General features: G+C 31.9%; 2 protein-coding genes across 5 annotated transcripts in view; one reads left to right on the top strand and one right to left on the bottom strand.

The window, feature by feature from the left end:
* Positions 1-678: 678 nt before the first annotated feature.
* On the bottom strand, positions 679-5,277 carry LOC139524218 (UPF0598 protein CG30010-like). Its single transcript, XM_071318879.1, has 3 exons — positions 5,112-5,277; positions 2,210-2,258; positions 679-1,362 (listed from the first exon to the last, which is right to left on the bottom strand). Exons 1-3 carry the CDS (start codon positions 5,226-5,228, stop codon positions 914-916), a joined length of 615 nt encoding a protein of 204 aa, XP_071174980.1. The 5' UTR covers positions 5,229-5,277; the 3' UTR covers positions 679-913.
* A 79-nt stretch (positions 5,278-5,356) lies between these two features.
* The window catches only part of LOC139524219 (katanin p80 WD40 repeat-containing subunit B1-like), a 35,861-nt gene continuing 23,691 nt past the window's right edge, over positions 5,357-17,526 (top strand). For 3 of the 4 annotated variants that reach the window (XR_011664753.1, XM_071318880.1, XM_071318881.1), the window contains exons 1-4: positions 5,367-5,524; positions 15,704-15,834; positions 16,442-16,559; positions 17,158-17,258. Coding sequence is in view for 2 of the 4 variants with exons in the window: in XM_071318880.1 (XP_071174981.1) it covers positions 5,494-5,524; positions 15,704-15,834; positions 16,442-16,559; positions 17,158-17,258 (381 nt within the window). In the remaining 2 variants the exon portion in view is untranslated. Of the gene's footprint in view, positions 5,525-15,703; positions 15,835-16,441; positions 16,560-17,157; positions 17,259-17,526 lie in introns of all 4 variants that reach the window. The other variant, XR_011664754.1, reaches the window with a different exon arrangement.

The following is a 17,526-nucleotide window of genomic DNA, read 5'->3' on the forward strand; positions in this document are numbered from 1 at the left end:
AACCAATAAATGAAAAAAAAGAAGTTTTGAAGTCAATCAAATAAGACTGAAGGGGAGATGCCATATAATCTTCAAGAAAATGAGACGTGCCATGTTAATACTGCAACCATATACATTGACATAGCATTAATGGTTCATCACAACTTTTATATGAAAACTATGCAAAAAGTCAAGCAGTATGGTGTATGGAATGATTATATGATGTAATTGTATGTCTGATAGGGATCATCTGACCTTGACTTCATTTTAAATTATGGATCAGTGATATATGTTCAGTTAGGAGTTAGGTCCATTTCATTGATACTATGAGCCAAAGGTCAATTCTGCTTGTTGTATGGAATTGCAAAAAAATTTGGTATGGTATACATGGTTTTTGCTATAGTCACTCAAATGTTTAAATCTGAATGTTGGAAGAACAGAAGGCAATTAACTACAAAATGATGTTCCAGGTCATACCAAACTAACGTTATCATTTGTAAACATTTAATTGCATTATTTTTTAGACATTCAGAAGCACAAATCTGGAATTGTTATAGAAGGGACAGTGAAAATTATAATATACCTGAATTTCATAGCAGGTAGTAAAGTTCTAAAAACCTTATCCAACAACAATTTTTGTTATCAAGTTTAAAATATTACTAGCAACATATCCATAATTGATTATCTTTTTCTCTCATCTACATAAATATGTCTTCAAATTTATTCCAGAAAAAAATACAACATTCATAAATATACAGTTATATTATCCAGTTTTATCACAGATAAAAACCATTCTTCAACTATCTTGTTTCATATCAGTACATAGATTTATCATCTATTCACGGTAGAAACTGAGAGACTGAATAAATCCTTGAATTAGTTTGATTCAAGTAATTCCACATTTTGTATTACAGAAACACATCACATCAATTATTTATGATTGTTCAGAATCCACCATTTTGACCAATTCATTCGTTAAAGTATATTTTTGATTCTTCCAGTTAAATTGAGTTGGTGGATTATGCTCATCGTTTCCAAATTCAAAATGTTTACTAAGATCAATTGCAAGACTTGATTTGATCAAACCAATACCACCAAGCTTTTCCATAGCTGGATAATAAACACGGCCAGTATTTGGTAACATACATATTTTTTCTGGTTCAAACTCTACAGTCAAAGCAGGTCCTGCGCCTCCATATGATAACTGATCGTTTTCACTGTCATTATTTGAAGGTATGATATGGGTGTATACGATTGGCTGATCATCACATCGTACAAAGTTTCGTTCTCGTCCACAGAGAGAAAGATAAGGAAAATCTTCTTTATATCTGGTTGTTGTATTCATTCTTAGTCTTTTAAAGAAAAACACTAGAAAATCTTTTTCTGCAAAGATATAAAAAGTATAAGCTAGATATTTCACCCTTTCAAAAAAAATATAAACAATACTTAAAAACATTATTTGTTTTGACATTTTTGAAACCAACTGCATAGTTCAAACAAAATGTAACCAAAAGTTAGCATGCTATAATCAATCACATTGCACTAGTGTGATGCATTTAAATTTCAAGCTTTGCTTTACCATTAAAAGGTTATAGTATGAATACTAGCTAGTGAATTTTATCAGTTGTAGTGTATACATGTAACAATCTAATTAAAATTAGTTTTACAAAATTGCACCTCATTTTTGTTTGGTTGTTTTAAAATAATTTGCGTGCAAGACATATAAACAACCAAAAAAAATGAGGTGTAATGCTTAGAAATAATTTTAATTAGTTTGAGAGTATACCCAACCTTTCAGTGCTAAATTAACAAGTTCCTTTACTACTATCAAAGACCTTTCATTAACTTATGTATAAATAAATAAATGAAAATAGTCGAATTAACTATTTTTGGAGTGTAAACATTTTTTTGTATGTTTTAGATAAATTACATGCTTTTGGTGATGACCTTTTGATTCTGTTGACAGTTTTTACAGCACATTATTCAATAATGCATTGCAATAGGTTTATGAAAACTTCTGGTTGTAGGGTTTTGTTTGAATTTTTTTCACATTTTATCATTTTCATGTTGTCTAAAGCTTGCTGTGCCGTTTGGGTCATGATTGAATGCTAATCACACATCATTTGAACTCTATTGAATAGTCTTCTCTTCAGCAATAATACCAGAAATCCTTATTTCATATCTGTTGTTATTTGTAAACTCCTAATCCTGTTCTCCTTATTTAAATTACCTTTGAAACATGATGTAAAGTTCTTCATTCTAGCATCATCAAGGAACAGCTACAAATTGAAAATGAGCAAATTAAGCAAATATACAGATATTAATACCTAAACAGACATTCAAATCAGTGTAAAGGATATTTATAAGCACATACAAACTCTTTCAAACAATATAGTATAAGATTAATAAAAGAAAAGGAATGTCCCTGTAGGGTGGGTCTTTTCACCACCGAACACCACCGCACACCCCATAACCACCAACCACTAAGAAAAACTGTGATATTATACAATAAAACGATAAAACAAATTAAATTACATATAATTTAATCAATTTTTAGATTTTTATGGGCATTATTTTTATGTTAAAATTGATAATCAATATAACGAAAAACGTCTCCATATTCATGACCATTCATCACTTTCTGGATTACATTGTGTGTGTTATTAAAATAATAAAATTCAAATGTATTCATAATTAATCAGTTCAAGTATCCTTGATCTCTTTTCTCTGTTAGATTTTGATATTTGTCTAATTCTCTTATACAACTATTTAATAGAAGGGAAAAAAATATATTAGAGGTGTCCATGGGGGTCTGCAGAGTTCAAAAAGTGGGATGTTATAGACTCTCTCTTTCTGTTTTCTGTATATATTTGGACTCTTAATCTTCTGATTTGTTGAATTAATAACTTGAATATTATATTTAAGTCACATTTATAATGATAAAAGACAAAACAATAAACTTTTGGGGTGTTCGGTGGTGAAAAGACATAACGGTCCCTTTATACTAGCTGTTCTTTTAACACCAGAAAACTGGGGTGTACCCTGACCCTGAAAGGGATTATCCCACTTTTCCTGACTTGAGCCCAACCTGTTCGTCTTTTATAAGTGGTAAATAGTCCTTTATTCAGGTCAGGTGAGCTTTTCTCATCACTTGGCGTCCGTCGTCCTGCGTCAGTAAACTTTTACAAAAATCTTCTCCTCTGAAACTACTGTGCCAAATTTAACCAAACTTGGCCACATTCATCCTTGGGGTATCTAGTTTAAAAAATATGTCCGATGACCTGGCCATCGAACCAAGATGGCCGTCATGGCTAAAAATAGAACGCAGGGGTAAAATGTATATTTTGGCTTATATCTTTAAAACCAAAGCATTTAGAGCAAATCTGACAGGGTAAAATTGTTGATCTATCTACCCCTGAAATTTTCAGACGAATCTGACAACCTGTTGTTGGGTTGCTGCCCCTGAATTGGTAATTTTAAGGAAATTTTGCAGTTTTAGTTATTATCTTGAATACTATTATAGATAGAGATAAACTGAAAACAGCAATAATGTTCAGCAAAGTAAGACCTACAAATATTATGGGGACGAAGTCCCCAATAACAGTAGAAAATTCAATAAAAAAAAAAATTCGGGAAAATTTCCCGAATTTTTCATTGTACTAATGAACTCAAAATCGTTCAATTTTTTTTATGTCATGTTTTGAAATCCCGGACCTGCGCAGAAATGTACAATATACTTCCTTTTTCCGGTCTCGTTTGTATGAAACTTTGAGTAAAATATATATTTATCAGTCTAGTATAAAATAGGAAGAAACGCGCAATACCAATTTCATTTTTAATAATTCCTTGATATGAAAAAACGTTACCTAATGATAGCGTTTCTTTGTTTACATTGCATATGACATCATAATTTAAATAACGTCACAACTAAAATCCCTAACAACAGAACCAAACTCGGAAACGTTACGGTATTTCCGTTTCTTTTTTTTTGACAAATAATTAAGTTACAAAAAAATAATTCATACAGACTTCGTCCCCATTTACAGGTAATGCCTGCCTCATATTAAAGTAAACATGACCAAAATTGTCAGTCAACCCCTTAAGGAGTTATTGCCCTTTATAGTCAATTTTAACAACTTTTTCGTCATTTTTTTCAACTTGTACAAAAATCTTCTTCTCTAAAACTACTGGGTCAAATTTAAACTTACTTGGCCATAATTATAATTGTGGTATATAGTTTTAAAAATGTGTCCAATGACCCCACCTACCGAACAAAATGGCTGACATGGCTAAAATTGGAACATAGTGGTAAAATGCAGTTTTTGCTTTATCATCTTTGAAACTAAGACATTTAGGGCAAATCTTTCAAAATTTAAATGTCCATCAGTATAAAATCTATCCCCTCTAAATTTCAGATGAATCCTACAACCGGTTGTTGGGTTGCTGCCCTAAAATTGGTAATTTTAAGGAAATATTGCAGTTTTTGGTTATTATCTTGAATACTATTATAGATAGAGATAAACTGCAAACAGCAATAATGTTCAGCAAAGTAAGATTTACAAATAAGTCAACATGACCAAAATTCTCAGAGAACCCCTTAAGGAGTTATGGTCCTTTATAGTCAATATTGAACAATTTTTCGTCATTTTTGTAACTTGTACAAAAATCTTCTTTTCTTAAACTATGGGCCAAATTTAACCGAACTTGGCCACAATCATTACTAGGGTATCTATTTTAAAAAAGTGTCTAATGATACCGCCTACCAACCAAGATGGCTGACATTAGTAAATACAGTAACAGGTGAGCGACACAGGCTCTTGAGAGCCTCTAGTTATATTTATTTTGAAAAAAAGTGGGCGAGTTGTCTAGGCCAATTCGGTAATATGTGGCGAGTTGACAGGTCTCTTCCGATTTTCTATCATGCAATTTTTTAGGACAAGACAACATGAATTCTCTCCCGTAGATGATTTCATCGTTTATGTTTCAGCATCATTGAACTTCTTTTCATCAGTACTATGATCTTAACTCAGTTTTATGTAGTAGAATACATCTCAAAGTTGGGTGCGAGTATGAGGGGCGAGTTGTTTATATATGACCGGTTGACTTTTCTTTCTGTCAGATATGAATCGTACTTGGCCATGATGATCTATAAAGTAAAAGTATTCTCGAATCTTTGGTTCCGGTGATTGACCCTGTATATAACTGACACATCTTTTCGAAGTTAAACGTGAAATGTTTCGAAAAATCATTTTCTGTGTTTACATCGGAAGCTTCTACTTTTACTACACATGCGTAGTAGTCTAACTTTAATTTGTTACGTGATTGTCAATTCGCTGATTTTCGGCTTCCTGTTTGTTCGAAGACCAATTAAAAGTCTGTTGATATTAGCCTTCAATAATAACGATTGCCATATTTCCGAATACAGTCATGGATTTCTTCTTTTTAAAACGTTTTGTTTGCACATTTCAGATTTAAAACTTGTTAATCGAATCGCCAACATAAATAAGAAACAAAATGTCTCACACTAAAAGAGCATGGAAGCTACGTAAGTTTAATGTAAAACTGTTTTTAGGAACACAATTATGTTGCTACCACATGACATCGTTTATTTTCAACATATCCACTTCAAATACATTATACATTTTTAGAGCAGATCATTGCTCGATGTATATGTTAAACCTTGATGACCCAAACCAAAACGTTCAGATGATTAAAGTGATTGAAATTTTGAAATGAATGTTCATTTAGTTTATAGACCAGATTTGTACTGTTCTGAAGTAAGTCCTTCATGAGAGCTGTGGTGTAGTGGTTAGTGCATCAGACATCTAACACATAGGTTCCTGATTCAATCCTCTGGGGAGAAAATTTCAGGGACTGAATTTTCAGCTCCCCATTGACACTATTTGTGAGAATGGTCTTGCGAAATGATGCTAGAAGATAGTCCATTGGAAGGGGACGCTAAATGGCTGACCTGTGTTAAGAGAAAGCAATATCTCTTGCACGTATAGGACACCCTTATAGCAGAAGGGGGCATTAAGTTTTACCCTTTTTGTCCACTCATGCCAAAATTATGTGCTTTCTTTTCTCTAACTTTAGTTTCCCTTAATCAAATGTTATGATTTTTTTACTGTCCCAGGTTAAAGGGAGGGTTGGGCAGTCGTCATCTGACCTTGACCTCATTTTCATGGTTCAGTGGTTATAGTTAAGTTTTTGTGTTTTTGGTCTGTTTTTCTTATACTATATGCAATAAGTTTTCTATATTTGGTGTATGGAATAATTGTAAGGTGTACATGTCTAGCTGACAGTTGTCATCTGACCTTGACCTCATTTTCATGGTTTAGTGGTCAAAGTTAAGTTTTTCAGTTTTGGTCTATTTTTCTAATACTATATGCAATACATTGTAGGTGAACTATATTTGGTGTATGGAAATATTTTATGATATGGACCATAATTTGGTATTCGGCCTTTGGTTTCTTTTTGTATCCTTTTTTATAAGTTCTAAAATTTTAACTTTTATTTTGTGGGTTGTGTTGGTGTTAGAATAGTATGAATGGAACAATTGAGTTTTTCGAGAAAAAAATAATACATTTTGATTCACCGTTTACGTGATATGAAACCAAACAGGAAACCAATCTTTATTTTCTTTATTTTGCACAATATAATTCAAAAGGCATAAATAAACACCATTACTAGTGTTACTTGCTTCATGTTAATATTTAAAATCTATTTTCAATGTTATATTAAAGTTTTTTTTAAACCTGACAGGAAACCATAAGAAACTGAAAGCATTTTTTTAGTTTTATTTTATTGCAAAATCTGCTTAAAATAATCTGAACAGTATACTTTTTCTTAAAATCCATCTTAAATGTAACAGTATTATAAAACTCCTAAATATGTGCTTGTTTTGAAAACAATTAGTACAATTTATTCAGAATTTTCCATATTTTCTGCATTGATGCAGGATACCATAATCGTTGTATCTTGATGTTTAAGCCAAAAAAATGTATTTATATTTGGTTTTGATATTCCAGTTATATACAATTTATTCCAAATCATTGGCAATGTAAAATTCTTTAAATCCAGTAAAGAAAAAAACTTTTAACTTGGAATTAAAATCTTTAAAATGGGCACAATGTGATACTTGTGACCTTTACACCATCTACATGGTTTCCACATTTTAACCTACTTTAGTGGGCTAAAATCAATAAAGTACTTCCTTTCAAGTCACGCATGGGAAAAGTTTACTTCTCCTTTGACAAGTTTATTGCGTTTCTGATAAGTGTTTGCAGAACATGAATAAAAAATATTAATTAAAAACTGTGACAAAGATTCCAACTTTGTACATTCCAAGTGTAACGGTATATTAACATGTATTTTTTATTAAATTATATTTATTCACCTAAAATATCCAGTAATATTTACTGCTGCAGTTAAATCAATCCAACGAGCATTGGTACAATGATAAGAGACGTAATTTCGATTGATTTTTCCAAGGACTCTTCACGTCATTATCGGGAAACGAAGTGTGTTCTAACGTCTGTCAAATATAAAATCGATTTTGTCAAGTCATTGGGCATTTATTTTCACACAGGATCGTATGTAACATTATGCACATAGGAAAAATAACAGACCACCGGCTCAATCTCTTTGACAATTGTATTTTCCTCTTTTAAACAAGACGAAACAAGTCTACAGATTATGTTTGCTAACATCCCGTTGGAAACAAAAACAATGTTTAGACCTAGTATTTCGTACATCCGGCCGTAATGGCGTGATCACATGTTAGTCACATATTTCACGTATGACCGGAAATGATTAGAACTTAAGGACAAAAACAATTTTAATAAATAACTGGACTTCTGTTTCGTGTGAAATGTAACGCATAACGATAACGTAATTTTCTTACTTAATTATTACGAAGATCAAAACAAGAATGTAAATCATCTCGGATTTACCTGTTTGAACATCTCGCAAGAGTTCATATTTGCATACTGTTTTTAAGAATTCTATTACAACAAAGCAGATTACATCATCTAAAATTTGCGTTACGAAATCGGACACAAAAATCACGCCACTGTTCTTACATCTGCTACATAAATACTTATAGTTCTCGGCATTTTCTTCTCACTATTCTTATTGGTCGATGTTCTTTGTTATTTGAAAGCAAAAGTTACGAATTTGTCGGTGACGATTATCTATAAATCAGTCAGCGTTATGCTCTTCGGAAGCAGAAAGTAACGAGAGAAACGACACAAAAATACGGTTGTAGAATCTTTGAAATTCGTATATTTTATTTGTTTTTCTAGGGAAGAGTAGCATACACTTGTATGTTGATAAAAATAATGGCATCTTTAGATGTAGTTGCAACTTTTCTTACAGTAATTCACATTTTATCACTTTTCTATAGTTATAGGAAACGGAGCCCAATAGCAAATTATGGTCCATATTTATGTCAGTCGTGCAGGTTTTATTAGACCTTGACCTCATTTTCATAGTTCATTGCTATTCCTAAGTGTTAAGTTTTTGTGTTTTGGTCTGTTTTTCTTAATTTATAAGCATAGGTCAACTATATTTGTTGTATGGAAGAATTGTTGTTTGTACATGCCTGCCTGGAATGGTTCATCTGACCTTGACCTCATTTTCATGGTTCACTGATCAATGTTTAGTTTTCTTGGTTATGTTGAGTTTATGTGAGTGTTGTAATAAAACTTTATATTTAGGACTAAAAGCTTTATATTTAGGACTATGATAGTCCTAAATATAAAGCTTTATTACAACACTTGCATAAATGTGATATACCGGTAATGTTGATAGTCTCGTTTGAATTGTTTTACATTGTCATTTGGGGCCTTTAAAACTGACTATGCGGAATGGGCTTTGCTCATAGTTGAAGGTCGTACAGTGACCTATAGTTGTTAATTTCTGTGTCAATTTGGTCTCTTGTGGACAGTTGTCTCATTGGCAATTATACCACATCTTTTTTATATGATATACACTCCCCAAAAAAAAGATCATGTGTAAATTATGATGCTGTCACTCAAACCATTCTGGAGTTACACACCTATACAAATAAATTGCTGAATTTTTTGGGCTTCCATTCTCTAACTTTAGTTTGCCTTTACCAAATGTTGATAAACTGATAAACAATGCTTATTACCATGAAAAAACAGATCCAACAAAAATCATGGTTTTGTCACTATAACATGTTTCACCGTTATGAATGGAGAAATCGCTGATTTTTTTCCTGTTCTCTAACTTAGTTAAGCCTCAACCCAGTGGTATTGTTGGCTCTTTTCAAAACTACCTCTACCCTTTTTTATCTGGAAAATATGCATCATTTTGATCAAATTGGGAAATTTAGAATAAACCATGAATTTGACTGAAACTTCAATTTGCAGACCAGTATCCCTTTCAAGAGTCAAACCCTACTTAAAATAAGACTCCTTATTGTCAGTGATGATACATTAATAGACCCTCAAATTTGCACCTATAGTCATTTTAGGCATGAAAAATGTATAAATGAGTGTTTTTCAGTTTGTATGCATGCATAATTACTACTATGACTGCACTGTTTGGGAAAAAAAATGTTTTTTTGTTAATAATTTTAATCCATTTTTTTTTCAAATTGGGATTCTTCTCCAGCATGTCCAGGGGGAAAAGCCTTTATTCTCCAGTAATTTAAGGCAAACAATATCACTGCAACCAAATGTTATGAAACTTATAACCTCAAAATACCGACCACTGTTAAATTTGGTCAGGTATCATCACTTTTCTGTTCTTCAGTTATGTCACTTTATCATGTTTATAACTTTATATGATATGCAAGTGGGGGCATCATCTCTGTCCCATGGACACAGTCTTCATAATTAACTTTTGAATTCACAAGCCTGAAGCTCAATTTTTGAGAAATTTTAGATGGATTCTGTTGGCTTGTAGAGAAGAATTTACAAGTCTGAAAGCAATTTAACAAGCCAATGTTGTAGGACTTGTGGTTAAGCATAAAGTATGTTGGCACATTCCCCATTTATTTGAAATTGTATTTCATGTTTATTTTAATGAGTGGTTTGCAACTGAAAAATGTTTTTCTTGAATTGTTAAAAAAATTAAGAGTTAACAAACTATTAAACTTGTTAAATTTGCACATCTATTGTGCACTGTTATTCTCATAACTACTATTCCTAAGACAGTTTTCCAGCCAGAAAGTTTTATTTTGATAAATATCTTAAAAAGACATGGTATCATACTTGAACTTAGTCAAGTTTGGCTAACTTTTCAAATAGACTATTAGCTAAACTCCCTCTTTTCCAAGCTTGAATTATTTTATTTGCAGAATACTCTATTAAATACATGAAATATATTGGAATTGCATATTGTTAGGTTCATATTCATAACAAGTTGTGGAATTATACCTGCATTTTTTCTAGAAAATAACTGATTTTGTTGATGTGTATCTTAAAATAGGCATGTTACTCCAAGAAACCAGATACATTTTATTGTTCATTCATGGAAATTGATTGGTCAATCTTCTATGGATTTGCAGAGACATACATGTACATGTGTTTTTGTTCTAGTGTAAAGCATCATTTTCAAAGCTGTTTTGGTTTAATGTTCATGTTTTCAATTTAAATGTCATGTTCTAGCCTTTATTTAACACTAGTTATGAATGTTATATTTACCATTAAAGCCATAAAATTAATTTTACCCGTAAATTTAGGAGATATTTTTATTACAGCCCTTGAGTTAAATATAAATTTAATGAAGCAGAAAATTTGCTACCTTTGTCACAATGATGACAACAAAAATGTAGCATACAAAAGATTACAATCAAAGGGTGTTAACTGTATACCATAAGTTATTTAGTAGGTTATATCATATATAACAATTTAATACAGAAAAAAAATAGCTCATCCTTAACATTCAATTGTAAATATTTGCTGACTCTAATAAACATGTAGAAGAAAACAATAGATGTTATTTTTTCCTTTCATTTTAGTTGATACTTTTTGGTATTATACCTGTGAAACTGTATAAAGTAAAATAAAAGTTATGTAAACTAGAATGAATTTAAAGATCTATTGGGCAGTTGCAAGCAGATTTTCTAGATGACAAACAAGAAGCTTAACCTAAGTTTATCATGCCCTAGGCTAACCAGCTTGAATCATTTGTTCCTTAATTAAGTTTTATACGACCGCAAAAATTAAAAAAAAATTGGTTGTAATCACGTCGTCGTCCGAAGACGGATGATTTCTGGATAATAACTTTAGTATTAGTAAATAGAAATCTATGAAATTTAAACACAAGGTTTAAAACCACAAAAGGAAGGTTGGGAGTTTTGGTCCCAACAGTTTAGGAATTAGGGGCCAAAAGGGTCCTAAATAAAACTTTGTTTGATTTCATCAAAAATTGAATTAATGGGGGTCTTTGATTTGCTGAATCTAACTGTATTTTGATTCTTAATTTTTGGTCCCGTTTTCAAATTAGTCTACATTGACTGGTCCAAAGGGTCCAAAATTAAAGTAAGTTTGATTTTAACAAAAATTAAATTCTTGGGGTTCTTTTGCTGAATCTAAACATGTACTTAGATTTTTGATTATGAGCCCAGTTTTCAAGTTGGTCCAAATCAGGGTCCAAAATTAAACTTTGTTTGATTTCAACAAAAATTGAATACAAATGTATATGGGGTTCTTTGATATGCTGACCATGTATTTAATTTTTTGATATTTGAGCCCCTTTAGGGTCCAAAACTAAACATAGTTTGATTTTAACAAAACTTAAATTCTTGGGGTTCTTTGATATGCTAAATCTAAACATGTACTTAGATTTTTGATTATGAGCCCAGTTTTCAAGTTGGTCCAAATCAGGATTCAAAATTAAATTTCGTTTGATTTCAACAAAAATTGTATATATGGGGTTCTTTGATATGCTAACCATGTATTTAAATTTTTGATATTTGAGCCCCTTTATCAAATTGGTCCACATTGAGTTCTAAAGTGTCAAAAATTTAACTTTATTTGATTTCTTAAATTATTGAATTCTTTGGTTTCTTTGATATGCTGAATCTAACCATGTATTTAGATTTAGGGTATTGAACCATATAGGAAAATGTCCAATTTAAATTTTTTAAGTTCTTAGACGGTGAGACTTCATTCATTCTGTGTGAGAAACCTACTCTGTGTCAACTATTTAACAATGTTTAATCACAATCCAAATTCAGAGCTGTATCAAGCTTGAATGTTGTGTCCATACTTGCCCCAACTCTTCAGGGTTCAACCTCTGCAGTTGTATCAAGCTGCGCTCTGCAGAGCATCTGGTTGTGGCTTGTGAGGCTGTTTTTATATGACCCCAAAATATTTTTGGGATCGTATAATGGTATGATGTCGTCGTCTGCGTCGTCGTCCGAAGACACATTGGTTTCAGGATAATAACTTTAGTTTAAGTGAATAGATCTTCATGAAATTTTTTCAGAAGGTTCAATACCACAAAAGGAAGGTTGGGATTGATTTTGGGGATGATGGTCCCAAGGGATTAGGAATAAGGGGCCCAAAACAAGCATTTTTCTAGTTTTAGGATAATAACTTGTGTAGAAGTATTTCAATTGCTCTGAAATCATACCGCAATGTTTAAAACCACAAGTAGAATGTTTGGATTCATTTTAGGGGTTATGGGGCCAAAGTTTAGAAATTAAGGGCCAAAAAGGGGTGAAAACAAGCATTTTTATACGACCGCAAATTTTGAAAAAATTTTCGTCGTATATTGCTATCACGTTGGCGTCGGCGTCGGCGTCGTCGTCGTCGTCGTCCGGCGTCCGAATACTTTTAGTTTTCGCACTCTAACTTTAGTAAAAGTGAATGGAAATCTATGAAATTTTATCACAAGGTTTATGACCACAAGAGGAAGGTTGGTATTGATTTTGGGAGTTTTGGTCCCAACATTTTAGGAATTAGGGGCCAAAAAGGGCCCAAATAAGCATTTTCTTGGTTTTCGCACTATAACTTTAGTTTAAGTTAATAGAAATCTATGAAATTTTGACACAAGGTTTATGACCACAAAAGAACGGTTGGGATTGATTTTGGGAGTTTTGGTCTCAACAGTTTAGGAATTAGGGGCCAAAAAAGGGCCCAAATAAGCATTATTCTTGGTTTTCGCACAATAACATTAGTTTAAGTAAATAGAAATCAATGAAATTTAAACACAATGTTAATGACTACAAAAGGAAGGTTGGTATTGATTTTGGGAGTTTAGGTCCCAACAGTTTAGGAATTAGGGGCCAAAAAGGGACCCAAATAAGCATTTTTCTTGGTTTTCGCACCATAACGTTAGTATAAGTAAATAGAAATCTATGAAATTTAAACACAAGGTTTATGACCATAAAAGAAAGGTTGGGTTTGATTTTGGGAGTTTTGGTCCCAACATAATAAGGGGCCCAAAGGGTCCAAAATTAAACTTTTGTTTGATTTTATCAAAATTGAATAATTGGGGTTCTTTGATATGCTGAATCTAACTGTCATGACTGTGTATGTAGATTCTTAACTTTTGGTCCCGTTTTCAAATTGGTCTACATTAAGGTCCAAAGGGTCCAAAATTAAACTTAGTTTGATTTTGACAAAAAATGAATCAGTTAGGTTCTTTGATATGCTGAATCTAAAAATGTACTTAGATTCTTGATTATTGGCCCAGTTTTCAAGTTGGTCCAAATCGGGGTCCAAAATTAAACTTTGTTTGATTTCATCAAAAATTGAATAAATGGGGTTCTTTGATATACCAAATCTAACTGTGTATGTAGATTCTTCATTTCTGGTCCTGTTTTCAAATTGGTCTACACTAAAGTCCAAAGGGTCCAAAATTAAACTTAGTCTGATTTTAACAAAAATTGAAATCTTGAAGTTCTTTGATATGCTGAATTCAAAAATGTACTTAGATTTTTTATTATGGGCCCAGTTTTCAAGTTGGTCCAAATCAGGATCTAAAATTATTATATTAAGTATTGTGCAATAGCAAGTCTTTTCAATTGCACAGTATTGCGCAATGGCAAGAAATATCTAATTGCACAATATTGTGAAATATCAAAAAAAAATTTAATTAGAGTTATCTTTCTTTGTCCAGAATAGTAAGCAAGAAATATCTAATTGCAAAATATTGTGCAATAGCAAGATTTTTTTTTAATTGGAGTTATCTTTCTTTGTCCAGAATCAACTTAAATCTTTGTTATATACAATATACAATGTATATTCACTTTTTACTACCAACTGATAAATTAAAATAATCTTTACCATTCAGTGATAACAAGCAGTTTTTTTACATCTTAATATTTTATGATGTATTTAAATGAGTAGTTATTGTTGCAAACTCCATTAGAAATTTTAATTGAGATTAGTTTTGGAATAAGGGAAAGGGGGATGTGATTAAAAAAATTGGGTTCAATTTTTCTCATTTGAAATTTCATAAATAAAAAAGAAAATTTCTTCAAACATTTTTTTGAGAGGATTAATATTCAACAGCATAGTGAATTGCTCTAAGAGAAACAAAAATTTTAAGTTCATTAGAACACATTCATTCTGTGTCAGAAACCTATGCTGTGTCAACTATTTAATCACAATCCAAATTTAGAGCTGAATCCAGCTTGAATGTTGTGTCCATACTTGCCCTAACCGTTCAGGGTTCAACCTCTGCGGTCGTATAAAGCTACGCCCTGCGGAGCATCTGGTTCTAGTTTCAAGACAATAACTTATGTGTAATTGTATGGATCTCTCTGAAATTGTACCACAATATACCAGATAACAAAGGGGAGGCTGGGATTAAGTTTTGGGTTAATTGCCCAAAATGTGTAGGAATTGGGGGCCAAAAAAGAGCCAAAAAGAAGCATGTTTCTAGTTTCCAAACAATCATGACAATAACTTGTGTTTAAGTGTATGGATCTCTCTGAAATTGTACTACAAGGTTCAATACTGCATAGGATTGAGTTTAAGGGTTATTGCTCCAAGGGGGTTTCAAAAAGTTGGGGGGGGGGGGGGAGTTTACAATTTTTTGAAGGGCTTCCTTTTTTTCAAATTTTTTCAAATTTCGAATTTAATGAAAAGTTTCAAGAAGAAATCTTCAATTGCACAGTATTGTGCAATAGATTTGTTAGATCTTTGATCACATTAATTTTGTGACAATAACCTATATTATGTCAAAAATTGGATCACAATCCAAATTCAAACAGAATCAAGCTTGAATATTGTGACCAAAATTGCCCTAACTGTTCAGGGTTCAACCACTGGGGTCGTATAAAGCTGTGCCCTGCGGAGCACCTGGTTGTACTTCAGAAAAATATTCTAGCCTAACTTAAACTCTTTACTGGCCTTGGTTGTACATGTAGAGGGTCTCAAGTTGAAATTAAACAGTTTCCTGAAAAATCTGAAATAAAACTGAAAAATTGATAAGATTTTTCTTTGATGATTGTTCTAGTTTCAAAACAATTATTAAACAAAATAACAGAATTTTTTTTTAATCTGAGCCATACAGTTACTTTTTGACAAAGCAGGTATTTTGTTAGAAATGTCATTAGTGTATGAAAACAAACTAATTTAATATAAGCCAGGATGCAAGGTAATTAAGCTTTTTTACATGTGTGTATCAAGTACAAACTTACATGTACATGTATATAATTATAATTATGATTTTGTGATAAAACTTTCATAATGCGCAACACTTTGATTAACTATTCATATAATTTTGTTTGTAGAAGAGTTTGTGGCTCACAGTGCCAATGTCAATTGCCTAGCATTAGGACAGAAATCTGGGCGAGTTTTGGTGACAGGCGGGGAGGATCGTAAAGTAAACCTATGGGCAGTTGGAAAGCCAAATTGCATTATGGTAATGATGTGAATTGTACTCAGAACACTCTTTAAGATAGTACTCTATTAGAAATGACTAGTACATTTGTGTTTGATGATAGATTTAAGGGTTTCTCTTTAAGAAATATGAATTTTGGTAGCGGCTGTAATTGAAATTTTAAATAGATGCCAAAAAATCTCTAAACTTGCACAGAACATTTACAGGGGATTTACTTTTATCAGGGTGAACTCTGACATACATGTAGCTAAAAAAAATGGTAAATATATACATGAATGACATTAATTTGAGCATTGAAGGTGCATATTTATTTGTTTTGTCTAACTTAGCAAATTTCAAGTACACTGTTAGAAAATGGTTAGTCTTCATCATGTTCATGATAAACTTTAGAATCTACAGACCAGAAGCCAAATTTTATGAACATTTTAGTTAGATTCTATTGGCCAGTAGAGATGAATTTTACAGGCCAGAGAGGACAGCATTTTTACAAAACCTGTGGTTTTTGCTCAAAGACTGCATTGTCATTGTAACTTCTCTTATAGCATTCTGTTTTATTACTGAGATTTGTTTAATTAAATTTACAACTAGTGGTAGTTAATATATTGAATATCTCTATGTTTTTTTACAGAGTCTGACAGGTCATACAACGCCTGTGGAGAGTGTGAGGTTTGGTCCTGATGAAGAAATGGTAATGGCAGGGTCCATGTCTGGTGCTCTCAAAATCTGGGATCTGGAACAAGCTAAAAGTAAAATTCTTATGAAACTGCAATATGATAGATATAGAAGATGTGGTTTGGGTGCCAATGAGACAACTTTCCATCCAAGTCACAATTTGTAAAAAAAACACCATTATTCACAATGTAGGTAAAATATGGCCTTAAACACAGAGCCTTGACTCACAAGAAACAGTAACTAGAGGTTGAAAGTATTGCATTTTATTTGTACATTAGTTTAAAAGTATTGTTTGTTACATAAATTTAAAAGTATTGCACAGAACATACATAAAATACACACAAATACACACAAACAAATACATCGCTTATTCCCTTGACATTTACAATTTTTCTGAGGATGTAAAGATGATTACTCTTTGAAGATGGTACATAACACCACAGGGAGATAACTCTGTAAAATTTACTGAATGTTTTGATCATGTTTAATGTTAAAGGAAAAATTAAGCTTCTCAGTGATCAAGATTAGTGTCATTCTACAAAATTATTTTGATCAAGACTCTATGTGGTTGAATGTTTTTTGAAATTTTTTTAATTTTGACAAAGGGTCAAGGTAAATATTCAGACAAAGATTTCTGTCATTTAATTACACTACCAATATTTGTATTTACAGTTATAAGGACATTAACTGGTCACAAATCAAGTATCCGTAGTTTAGATTTCCATCCATATGGTGATTATGCAGCCTCTGGGTCATTAGACTTCAATATTAAGGTAAATTTTGAATTGTTTTAGGTAATACACTTAATATTTGAAAGAAATGAATTTGATTAATTTTCATACATTTATAGATGCAATAAGATGTGGTATGAGTGCTAATGAGACAACTCTCCATCCAAGTCACAATTTGTAAAAAGTAAACCATTATAATAAGGTCAAAGTATGGCCTGTTTGTTGTGTTTTACAAATTGTAAACATTTTTTCAGATTAGATTTACCTGTCGATGGATTCGATACACTCAGTTATATCAATTACTGTATAG

Source organism: Mytilus edulis, chromosome 5 (genome assembly GCF_963676685.1).
Source record: "Mytilus edulis chromosome 5, xbMytEdul2.2, whole genome shotgun sequence".
Lineage (NCBI taxonomy): Eukaryota > Metazoa > Mollusca > Bivalvia > Mytilida > Mytilidae > Mytilus > Mytilus edulis.